The 13,318-nt window shown below is 37.5% G+C and overlaps 1 protein-coding gene across 1 annotated transcript in view; it reads right to left on the bottom strand.

The window, feature by feature from the left end:
* NUP210L (nucleoporin 210 like) overlaps positions 1-13,318 on the bottom strand; it is an 85,179-nt gene that overhangs the window by 52,253 nt on the left and 19,608 nt on the right. Inside the window, exons 10-12 of the mRNA XM_067727910.1 lie at positions 12,753-12,893; positions 976-1,113; positions 352-510 (exon numbers count right to left, since the gene is read on the bottom strand). Of these exons, the coding sequence (XP_067584011.1) occupies positions 352-510; positions 976-1,113; positions 12,753-12,893 (438 nt within the window). The remainder of the gene's footprint in view (positions 1-351; positions 511-975; positions 1,114-12,752; positions 12,894-13,318) is intronic.

The following is a 13,318-nucleotide window of genomic DNA, read 5'->3' on the forward strand; positions in this document are numbered from 1 at the left end:
GGATTCTGTTTGCTAGTATTTTGTTGAGGATTTTTGCATCTATGTTCATCAGTGATATTGGCCTGTAGTTTTCTTTCTTTGTGTTTACCATATTATTGACTTTAGGAAAAATCTGTGTTGGCTTCCCATTGTTGACAGCAGGGGATCTTAGTTCCCTGACTAGGGATCAAACCCATGCCCCCTGCCTTGGAAGCGCAGAGTCTTAACCACTGGACCACTAGGGAAGTCCTGAGGATCATTTTAAAACAGCCAACTTGAAAAAGAAAAAAAAAATTTTAACGTGTTACTGTACTTAAATTTAGACAGTAATGTCTCAGAGGAGATATGAACGTTTTTTGGAGAGGTGCTTACCTTAATTTCCCCATATCGAAAAGGATTTTGTACATCTCGGGCCAAAACAGTGCTGTTCCCCCTGACCTGACCAGCTGTCGTCACCACTCCTTTAGTGGTTACCATGGCCACTGTTTCATTAGAAGAGGTCCAGGTGAAATTGCCACTGCCACCCTCTACCTATGAAAAAAATACACCCTTATATTTAATTAGTATAGGAAGAAAATTGGAATTTAACTGAAGATGTAAAATCTGGTGAAATAAAGTTTAGGAAATAATAAAACTATACAATAAATTATTTCTGGAACATTAAGAAACTGTGATGCTATATTAAAGTAACTAAATGGGGAAGGGTAATACTAAAGGGGGATTATGTAATGGCAGTATCACAAAATGTCAAAAAAGAGCACAGGGGAGCTTGACAAAACTTTATAAAACTCACAAGGAAAGGATATATGGAAGAGAAGGAAAGTACACCAAGTATTCTTAGGATGACAGTATTCAACAACATGATTTGGTTGTCACCCAAAACTGAGTTATACTGCTAGGATTAGGGGGAAATAAGATTTAACATTAACCTTCAATAAATTAAGCTATCAGAGAAACTGACATTTCTTTGTGAATTCTCATTATAAGACATCATACCTGTACTTTATAACGATATAACATTCCCATGGGATGATGAGGAAATGCCAGAAAGTTGGGTGTAAGCCTGATGGGAAAATAAATCTTCACTTCTTGCTGATGTATAATTGGAAATTTTATAGGCTGAATATCTTTATTCTATAAGAGCAGGAAAAAAGGAGCAAAACAGATTTTATAAGGACTGTTCTTATGGTCCACATTCACATATAAAGCATCAGCAAAATGGTGTGTTAATAAATTACTCAACCAGTTTCTATCAATAAAAGAAAGAAAGAAACGTTCCTGTTCATCAGTGAAGCACAGCTACTACAGTTCAATAATAATGAAAGGGATTTTGATAGACTTAAAAGAAGTATCACAGTCATGGAAAGCAGTTTAAATTTCCTGAAATAAGAGTTTTATCAACATAGAAAGGGCAATCATAGTTTCAGAAAGAAAGATCTTTGGACATCTATCAGTTAAGTATATAAATTGTAAAGGCAAAGGAATATTACAGGCTATTCAGAAGAAAATAAAGAGAACATTTAAAGATGCTGGGGTAAGATATTCCCATCCTGCTTAAAAACAAGAGCAGGGTTTAGGGGGGTACCCATACAGGTAAAATAGAGTCCTCACACTCAACTATGTTGGCCTTTTTTCTTTGAAGGAAAACTCTACCTACCTATCTATCTATCTATCTATCTATCTATCTATCTATCTATTTTTTAAAGAAGCCCTGAAATATTTAGCAACTGTGTCACATCTGCAGTAATGGCTCTGATTTTCTCTTCACTCTCTTAAGATGGCTAGCTGGATGTTCTTTCAGTTTAAAAGAACATCACTGGGGCTTCCCTGGTGGCGCAGTGGTTGAGAGTCCGCCTGCCGATGCAGGGGACACGGGTTCGTGCCCCGGTCCGGGAAGATCCCACATGCCGCGGAGAGGCTGGGCCCATGAGCCATGGCTGCTGAGCCTGCGCGTCTGGAGCCTGTACTCCGCAGCAGGAGAGGCCACAACAGTGAGAGGCCCGCGTACGGCAAAAAAACCAAAAGAGGTAATAAAAACTTTAAACGTCTGACTTCCCTGGTGGCACAGTGCTTAGGAATCCGCTTGCCAATGCAGGAGACACGGGTTTGATCCCTGATCCAGGAAGATCCCACATGCCATGGAGCAACTAAGCCCATGCGCCACAACTACTGAGCCTGAGCTCTAGAACGCATGAGCCACAACTACCGAGCCCACATGCCACAACTACTGAAGCTCGTGCGCCTAGAGCCCATGCTCTGCAACAAGAGAAGCCACGATGATGAGAAGCCCAAGCACTGCAAAGAAGAATAGCCCCTGCTCACCGCAACTAGAGAAAGCCCGTGCACAGCAACGAAGACCCAACACAGCCAAAAATAAAACAAACAAATTAATTAATTAATGAAATAAAAAATAAATTGCATTATGATTGCAGAACAAGGAAATATTGTAATAAGGGCTTCTTTTAGGGTAGTCATAAAATCTTTTAGATTTTTTAGGTGGATCTTGAGTTGGGAATTCAAAGCCCTGAACTAACCATTTTCTTTCCCAAAGTTACCCAGCACACTTAGAAACAACAATCAATAAACCCTATTATATCCCAGACTTTCACTAACATGTTTTATGGCAGCAACTACCTGGTTACCAAAAGCTTTGCCTTCTACATGCACTTAACTATAGTGTCTACAGGTGATAATTTAAGTAGCTGTTTTGCTATTGCATACCATGAACTATCAATGCTCACTTCTTAATCACAAGAAACAGGATCAGTAATGCCTTTAAATCTAATAATAGAGAACCCAGAATCAACTTGGAGATGCGAGTCTCCAAGATGGCCTCCACTGATCCCCACCCCCTGGTATTCACATCCTTGTGTAGTTCCCTCTACATTGTGTCAGGAATGGTTTGAATGAGCAATAGAATGTGGTAGAAGTGCTTATATTAAAAAGAAGAAAGGTATAAAACCGGTGATCCACTGTAAGATTCTTCCACAATAAGAAACTTAAAAAAGAAATGCATTTTAAATCCAAAGTAAGGAAAAGAAATAGGATAACAAAGGTAAAGGCATAAATCAATGAAAGAGAAAGTAGATAAAGAACTGGAAAAAAGTCAATGAAACCAAAAGCTTGTTCTTTGTAAAAAGCAATAAAATTGATAAATGTCTAGCTGGATTCATGAAGAAAACAAGAGAAACACGAATAACCAATATCTGGAATGAAAGAGACAACATTGCTACAGATCCTACAGACATAAAAATTAATAAGGCAATATTTTGAACAACTTTATGTGATTAATTCAACAATTAGATTAAACAGAAATTCGTTCAGAGACACAACCTACCAAATTTCACTCAAGAAGAAATAACCTGTATAGTTGTATATAAATTTTAAAAATTGAATTCAGAGTTTTAAACCTTCCCGTACACCAATCATTAGAGGAATGTAAATTAAAATCACAGTGATATACCACTTCATACCCATTAGAATGGCTATTATCAAAAATAGAAAATAGCAAGTGTTGGTAAGAATGTGGAGAAATCACAACCCTTGTGCATTGCTGCTGGAATGTAAAATGACAGCCACTGTGGAAAACAGTATGACAATTCCTCAAAAAGTCAAACATAGAATTGCCATATGATCCAGCAATTCCAATTCTGGGTATATACCCCAAAGATTTGAAAGCAAGGATTTGACAAAATATTTGTATACCCATGTTCATAGCAGCATTATTCACAATAGACAAAAGGTGGAAACAACCCAAGTGTCTATCAATGGATAAATAATAAACAAAATGCAGTATATGCATTTAATAGAATATTATTTAGCCTTAAAAAGGAATGAGATTCTGACATGCTACATCATGGATGAACCCTAATGACATGCTAAGTGAAACAAGCCAAACACAAAAAAGACAAATATTGTATGAGTCCACCTTTTTTTTTTTTTTTTTTTGGCAGTGCTGTGTGGCTTGCGGGATCTTAGTTCCCTGACCAGGGATTGAGTCCACACCCTCAGCAGTGAAGGCGCAGAGTCCTAACCACTGGACTGCCAGGGAATTCCCTGTACGATTCCACTTATATGAGGTAACTAGATTAGTCAAATTCATAGAGAAAGAAAATAGAATGGTGGTTACCAGGGAATGGGGATGCGGTGTTCGGGGGGTGTTATTGTTTAAGGGGTAGAGAGAATCAGTCTGGAAAGATTATAAAGGTCTGGAGAGAGATGGTGGTAATGGTTGCACAACATGAATATACTTAATGCCACTGAACTGTACACCTAAAAATGGTTAAAATGGTAAATTTTATGTTACGTATATTTTATCACTATAATAATAAAAGACTTTCCATAAAAAATTCCAAGCTCAAATAGTTTCATTGTGAATTCTACCAAATATTTATGGAAGAAATAACACTAATTCTACAAAACTCTTCCAGAAAGTAGAAAAGAATACTTCCCAACCCATTTTATAAAACCAATATTGTCCTAACACCCAAACCTGACAAATACATTACAATAAAAAACAGAAGGAAAAAAAAAGCTATAGGCCCTGAAAAACATATACGCAAAAGTCATTAACAGAATTTTAGCAAATTAAATCCTGTAATGTATAAGAGGATAACAAATCATAAGCAAGTGAGGTTTATCCTGAGAATGCAAGATTGGCTTAATATTAGAGAATCAATCAATGTAATTAATTCACCATATTTAAAAGACTAGAAAAGAAAAACTATATTGATCACCTCAGTAGAGGCAGAAGAGCACTGACAAAATTCAGCACCAATTCATGATGAAAATTCTCAGTAAACTAGGAATAGAAAGGGACTTCTTCAACCTAAGGATGAGCATCTACACAAAATCTATAGTCAACATCATACTCAATGGTGAAAGGGTGAATGCTTTCCACTTAAGGTCAGGAATAAGGCAAACATGTCTACTCTTAACAGTTCTATCCAGTATTGTAGTAGAGGTCCTAGCCAGTGCAGTGAGGCAAGAAAAAGAACTAAAAGGCATATTTATTGGAATGAAAAGGGTTAACTGTCTTTATTCACATATAACATAACTGTATATATAGGAATTCCTAAGGAATCTACAAAAAATTACTAGAATAAGTGAATTCAGCAAGCTTTCAAGATTCAAGGTAACATACAAAAAACCACTGTATTTCTATATACTAGCATGATCAAGTAAAAGGAGAAAATTTAAAAATACATATATAGCTTAAAAACATAAAACAGGGACAAATTTAATAAAATATCTTCAAGACCTGTATGATGAAAACTATAAGACATTGCTGAAAGAAAATTTTAAAGTCCTAAATAAGTTGAAAAAATATCACGTTCATAAATCCTAATAAAAAATACCAGCAGGTGGGAGATGTCTGCAAAAGTGTCAAAGTAGGGAACTCCAAGAACCTGTCCCCCCATAGAAATGCAAAAAAAAAAAAAAAAAAAGTCAGAATTAACTTTGGAAAATACTCAAAAATAATCAAAGGTTTACAGCAACCAAATGTATGCTGAATCAAGAAAAAGGTGACTTTTTATTCATATATATAATTTTTAATTTTTATTTATTTATTTATTTTTGGCTGAGTTGGGTCTCTGTTGCTGCACATGGGCTTTCTCTAGTTGCAGGGAGCAGGGCCTACTCTTCACTGCAGTGCGCGGGCTTCTCATTGCGGTGGCTTCTCTTGTTGTAGAGCATGGGCTCTAGGTGTATGGGCTTCAGTAGTTGTGGCACATGGGCTCAGTAGTTGTGGCTCGCGGGCTCCAGAGCTCAGGCTCAGTAGCTGTGGCACATGGGCTTAGTTGCTCTGCGGCATGTGGGATCTTCCTGGACCAGGGCTCAAACCCATGTCCCTTGCATTAGCAGGCAGATTCTTAACCACTGCACCACCAGGGAAGCCCCAAGAAAAAGGTGACTTAAGGCATTAAAGAAATTATTTGTCAAACCACTAACTGCCTACAAGCTAAAGGAATTGAGATTTTATACTACAGATGACAACACAATCTTCAACAAATAGTTTAGAAAACTCACTAAACATACAAGCAACTACAACCCACATCAAGCAATAACAACACACCCTGAGGAAAGGCAAGAATGTGATTTCCAAAGTTACCACATTATACAGTTGACCTTTAAACAATGTGGGGTTTAGGAGTGCCAACCCTCTGTGCAGTCAAAATCCATGCATAACTTTACAGTCAGCCCTCCATATCCATGGTACCATATTTGCAGACCACCACGGATTATGTTGTATTGTAGTATGTATTAAAAGTGAAAAAATGTATAAGTAGAACTGCAATTCAAACCTATGTTGTTCAAGGGTCCACTGTAATATCAAAATGTTAGCTTTTCAACAACAAAAAAATTATAAGGTATGCAAAGAAACAAGAAAATATGGTCCTTTCATAGAAAAAAAGAAATTAACACAATCGGTCTCTGAGGAAACACAGATATTGGACTTACTAAACAAAGATTTTAAATTGAAGAGCTAAAGGAAACAATGGACATCACTCCAGAAGAATGATGTTTCACCAAATAGAGAATATTGATGAAGAGATAGAAATTATAAAAAAGGAATCAAACAGATATTCTGAAGCTAAAAGTACAATAACTGAAATGAAAACTTCACTAGAAGACCTTCACAGCAGATTTGAGCTGGCAGAAGAAAGAATCAGCAAACTTGAAGAGAGGTCCATTGAAGTTATTCAGAGTAGCAAAAAGAAAAAATAATGAAGAAAAATAACCAAGCCTTAAAGACCAGTGGAGCACATCAAGTAAATCAATATATACAAAACAGGAGTCCCAGAAGTAGGGAAAGAAAGGCGCAGAAAGAATATTTGAAGAAATAATGATGAAAATGTCTCAAATTTGGGCTTCCCTGGTGGCGCAGTGGTTGAGAGTCTGCCTGCTAATGCAGGGGACACGGGTTCGAGCCCTGGTCTGGGAAGATCCCACATGCCGCGGAGCAACTGGGCCCGTGAGCCACAACTACTGAGCCTGTGCATCTGGAGCCTGTGCTCTGCAACAAGAGAGGCCGTGACAGTGAGAGGCCCGCACACCACGATGAAGAGTGGCCCCCGCTTGCCACAACTAGAGAAAGCCCTTGCATAGAAACGAAGACCCAACTCAGCCAAAAATAAAAAATAAATAAATTAAAAGAAGGCTCAACATTAAAAAAAAAAGTCTCAAATTTGATAAAAGACATGAACCTACAAAAATCAATTAAACACAAAAGAAGTCAGTAATAGAAGAAATTAATTACCAAAAAAAGTCACATAGAAACAAATACCAAAACAGCAGAAGTCTTTCCTTATCAGTAACTATTTTAAATGTAAATAAATTAAACTCTCCAATTAAAAGGCAGAGGTTGACAGAATGGATAAAGAAGAACATGATCCAATTATATGCTATCTATAAGAGATTCATGTTAGATTCATGAATGAAAGTGAAAGAAGGGAAAAATATATTCCATGCAAATAATTACCAAAAGAGAGTTGGGGGAGCAGTCTATATTAATGTCAAACAAAATAGATTTTAAAAAATTGTTACAAGAGACAAAGGTCATTATAAATTGATAAAAGGGTCAATTCATCAAGACGACATAACAATTATAAACATATACCTACCTAACAAAAGAGCCCCCCCCACAAAATGAAGCAAAAATGGACAAAACTGAAGGGAGAAACAGACAGTTTTACAATAGTTGAATTTTAATACCTCAGTTTCAATAATGGATAGAACAACCAGAACAAAAGATCAATATGGAAATGGAGGACTTGACCAACACTATACACCAACTAGACCTAGCAGACATATACAGAATAGTCCACCCCAAAACAACAAAATGCTCATTCTTCTCAAGTGCACGTGGAACGTTCTCCAGGATAGGCCATATGTTAAGCCACAAAACAAGTCTCAATAAATTTAAAAACACTGAAATCATATGAAGTATCATCTTCAACCAAAATGGACTAAAACTAGAATTCACATGGGGAAAACTAGACAATTCACAAATATGTGGAAATTAAACAACCCTCTAAACAACCAGTGGGTCAAAGAAGAAATCATAAGGAACATTAGGAAATTCTGAGATGAAGGAAAACAAAAATACAACATGCAAAACTTACAGGATGCAGTGAAAGCAATGCTCAGAGGAAAACTTATAGTTGTAAACATGTGTATTAAAAAAGAAGACAGAGTTCCCTGGAGGTCCAGTAGTTAGGACTTGGTGCTTTCACTGCCGTGGCCCGGGTTCAATCCCTGGTTGGGGAACTAAGATTCTATAAACTGGGCACAGTGTGACCAAAAAAAGAAGAAAAATCTCAAATCAATAATCTGACTGTATAGCTAAAGGAACTAGAAAAGGAAGAGCAAACTAAACGTAAAACTAGCAGAAGGAAGGACATAATAAAGATTTTTTTTAGAGCAGTGATTTAAAAAACTGAGAGTAGAAAATCAGTACACAAAATCAAAAAAACCAAAATTTGGTTCTTCAAAACGATCAACAAAATTGAGTTTAGCTAGAGTGACTAAGAAAAAAATAGAGAGAATACTCAAATTACTAAAATCAGAAATGAAAGTGGGGACATTACTACCAACTTTACAGAAATAAAAAGGATTCTAAGAGAATACTATGAACAATTGTCCACCAACAAATTAGACAACCTAGATCAAATGGACAAATTCCTAGAAGCACATCAATTAAAAAAACTGACCCAGGGCTTCCCTGGTGGCACAGTGGTTGAGAGTCCGCCTGCCGATGCAGGGGACATGGGTTTGTGCCCCGGTCCGGGAAGATCCCACATGCCGCGGAGCGGCTAGGCCTGTGAGCCGTGGCCACTGAGCCTGCGCGTCCGGAGCCTGTGCTCCGCAGCAGGAGAGGGCACAGCAGTGAGAGGCCCGTGTACCAAAAAAAAAAAACAAAAAACCCCAAAAAAACCTGACCCAGTAGAAGTAGAAAATTTGACCAGACCTATAGCAAGCAAAGAGATTGAATCGGTAATCAAAAATTTTCCAGCAAAGAAAAGCCCAGACCTAGATGGCTTCGGTTTTAAATTTTCTTTTTTTCTTTTTTTTTTTGCGGTACGCGGGCCTCTCACTGTTGTGGCCTCTCCCGTTGTGCAGCACAGGCTCCGGACGCGCAGGCTCAGTGGCCATGGCTCACTGTCCTAGCCGCTCCGCGGCATGTGGGATCTTCCCGGACCAGGGCACGAACCCGTGTCCCCTGAATCGGCAGGAGGTTTCTCAACCACTACGCCACCAGGGAAGCCCCGATTGTAAATTTTCACAAACATTTAAAGAAGAATTAACACCAATGCTTCTCAAACCTTTAAAAAAAAGAAAAAAGAAGAACAAGATGATGAAGAAAAAAAGAAAAAGGAGGGAACTCTTCCTAACTCATTCTAAGAGGCCAGCATTTGCCCTGATACCAAAATCAAAGACATCACAAAAAAAGAAAACTACAGACCAGTATAATTTAAGAATATAAATACAAAACTCCTGAAGAAAACAATGGCAAACCAAATCCAGCAGCATGTTAATAGGATTGTACACCATGACCAAGTGGGATTTTTCCCAGGAATTCAAAAGCAGTATGATATATAAACGTCAGTCAATGTAATATACCAACTAGTAGGATGAAAGAAAAAAATATGCTTAAAGACATTTGAGAAAAATCCAACGCCCTTTCACAGTAAAAACACTCAACAACCAGGAGTGGAAAAGAACTTCTTCGATATGATAAAGGCCACATATGAAAACTCCACAGCTAACATCATACTCAATGGTGAAAGAATGACAGTTTTTGCCCTAAGATCAAGAACAAGACAAGGATGCCCACTATTGCCACTTTTATTCAATATTGTACTATAAGTTCTAGCCAGAGAAATTAGGCAGGAATATGAAATAAAAGGTATCAAAATGGGAAAGGGAGGAGCAAAATCATCACTATTTGCAGGTGATATGATCTTATATATGAAAGATCCTATAGAATCCAGGAAAAATACTAGAGCTAATAAACTAATTCAGCAAAGTTGCAGCATAGCAGATCAACACATAAATATCAGTTGTACTTCTATACATTAGCAATAAACAAACTAGAAAGGTAAATTAAGAAAAAAATTCATTACAATATCATCAAAAAAGAATAAACTACTTAGGAATAAATTCAACCAAGGAGGTGCAGGACTTGTACACTGAAGACTACAAAATATTGCTTAAATAAATTAAAGACAATCTGAATAAATGGAAAGACATCCCATGTTCACGTATTGGAAGACCTAATATTGTTAAGATTGCAACACTCTCAAAAGTGATCTACAGGGCTTCCCTGTAGATCTGGTGGCACAGTGGTTGAGAATCCACCTGCCAATGCAGGGGACACCGGTTTGATCCCTGGTCCGGGAAGATCCCACATCCCACATCCCACATGCCGCAGGGCAACTAAGGGCAGGGCAACTAAGCCTGTGTGCCACAACTACTGAGCCTGTGCTCTAGAGCCCAAGAACCACAACTACTGAGCCTATGTGCCACAAGTACTGAAGCCCATGTGCCTAGAGCCCATGCTGTGGAACAAGAGAAGCCACCGCAATAAGAAACTCACGCACCTCAACGAAGAGTAGCCCCTGCTCACCACAATAGAAAGAAAAGCCCACGTGCAAAAACGAAGACCCAACACAGCCAAAAATAAATAAATAAATAAATAAAGGAGTAAGGGTGAGCTCAGATTTTAAAACATAACATTTTTTAAAAGCAGGATTGGTGGGATTGAAGAATAATTGCAGAATAGAGTCAAACTGCCAGAAATACCATAACAATGGATTTTAAAAATCACTGTGTATTAAATATTGTTAAAAAACTGGATATATTTTAATACTGAATATAGATCTATACCTGACCATAACTAATCCAAACACCATTCATTCATTTAACAAATACTTATTTGTATCAACTGTATGTTTAGTCACTCAGATGTTAGGGCAACAGCTGTGAATACAGTAGGCATAATCTTTGCCCTCAAAGTTTATAATCTGATGAAAGAAGCAAATAATAACAATAAACTACGATGAATATTTTGATCTGAGAAGTTCAGGGAGCTCTAAGAACATATGAAAGGTGAAAACATGCCTGAGGAACCAACGTTAAGCTAGCCCTATGCATTGAGTAGGGAGAAAGGGTTGTAGACAAAAGGAATTATATTTGTTTATAAAAAATGAAAATAAAATAGAGGCAAAAAGAGACATTTTTTAGAAACTGAAAGTTCAGTATGGCTGAAACATAAGAGAGGAAGCGTGACAAGACCTGAGGTTGGAGAAGTTGTCAGGGGCCAATCATATAGAGTCACAAACTCAAACGCCTACAGGTATCAGGTAGATATTATAAACAGGTTTATTAAGCTGAATATAAAATAACAGGGAATGGCAGGAAACACAGCAGGCTGAAAAGTATAGTCTAAATGTTGTAGCCACTATCTCTTCCAGCTAATCACTGTCAGATTTTCATATAATCTAGAGAATCAGAAATCTTGGATTTTATTTGAAATTTCCCAATTAAAAAGAAACTTACACACCTAAATAAAAAACAAGATTACAAACCAAGATAGTCTGCAGGCCACCAGATTGTGATCTCTGTCATAGAGGGTCCTATAAAACTACATTAAGAAGTTTAAACTTTACCGTAAAATCAATGGGAAGCCACCAAAGGAATTTAAATAGTAAATACATAATAATTTTTGTAGTTTTTGGAATATCATTCTAGCCACGGACAATACTGGAGGTCAGAATATCAGTTTAGAAGCTACTGTGAAAGTCTAGGTGAAAGACAGCAATGTCTTCTTCACCTAGTAAGAAATGGGTTTGAGAGACATTTAGAAGAACTGACATGGCATTCAATAATGTACTGAATGTAGAAGGTGAAGGAGAAGGCAGAGTCAAGGGTGACTCTTGGGATTTTGTCTTAAACAGCTGGGCAAAAGGATCACTGGAGAAAAAGTAGGTTTGGGAGAGGGAAACAAATTTGACAGACAGTTAAAAATCAGATACTTACACATTTTAGACGCATTAGAAACAGATTCATTCCTTATCCCTTTACCTTGTAACTCCATTTCTGTTATTATACCATAAGAAAATTAACCAAAAGGAATAAGAATTATACGAAGATACACAGTTATGCCATTTACAAAGTAAAAAAACTGTTAAAAATGCAAAAGTTCAAAGTTGGTGGCATGGTTGAACAATTGGCATATTAACCCTTTGGATTTTTAGAATAGAAAGTACTCCTATGTGGACCTGATGACACAAGGAAACGTGCACATGAAATAATTTTTTTTTTTTTTTTTTTTTTTGTGGTACGCGGGCCTCTCACTGTTGTAGCCTCTCGTTGTGGAGCACAGGCTCCGGACGTGCAGGCTCAGCGGCCATGGCTCACGGGCCCAGCCGCTCCGTGGCATGTGGGATCTTCCCGGACCGGGGCACGAACCCGTGTCCCCTGCATCGGCAGGCAGACTCTCAACCACTGCGCCACCACGGAAGCCCTGAAATAATTTTTAAAGGACCCTCAAATGACATACATACACAATGACCACAAATGCAGATATATGCATTAACAGAAATTGGAACAGAAAATTTGTAGAGGTATAAACTACTAAGTGTACTGTTTATTAGTTTATTTTGTGAAAGATAAAGGTGGGATATGCCATATATGTGCTTGCAAATCAACAAGTCAGGCAAGTCTGGTCAGTGTTCTCAGGATTCAAAGACCATCCTTTTAATTCCTACCTGGTAAATGATGGAAGTCAGGGATGCATTTATCATGACCACACCATGTTTCAGGGCTTTCACTACATTGTAAGATCCATTCACAGTAGTCAGCTGCTCTTCAAAATACTCTCTTGGGAATTGGTACATAATCCTGAGATTCTGAAAATCAGCCCAAAATCAACACAAACCTGAAGACATGCTTTTTCCCTAAAGCCATCTTAATCCCAAAGCATTAAAAAAAAAAGTGTGGCTATGCATTCTGGGGGTTAAAGAAACAAAAACAAAATCTTTGCTCTCCCTCACCAAATTCTAAGTTGGAAAGATGTCATTTTAAAATGGTACTAGTTTTTGAAAGATCCATTAATGGCAAGTAATCAAAAATAGGAAGAGTCAAAGCTTATATAAATTTTAGTGTAATCTGTGCTATTCCATAAATTGACAGTTCTCAGGGGAAAAAAAAATGGACACTGGAGAGTGACTACAACACTTCACATTTAATGGTCACACTATTACTCTCACCACTATAAAACTCTGGTGACCATCTCTGAAATGAAGTTGTAAAATGAGGATTCCCTCCAAAGTGT

The sequence above is a fragment of the Pseudorca crassidens genome, chromosome 2 (assembly GCF_039906515.1).
Source record: "Pseudorca crassidens isolate mPseCra1 chromosome 2, mPseCra1.hap1, whole genome shotgun sequence".
Classification (NCBI taxonomy): domain Eukaryota; kingdom Metazoa; phylum Chordata; class Mammalia; order Artiodactyla; family Delphinidae; genus Pseudorca; species Pseudorca crassidens.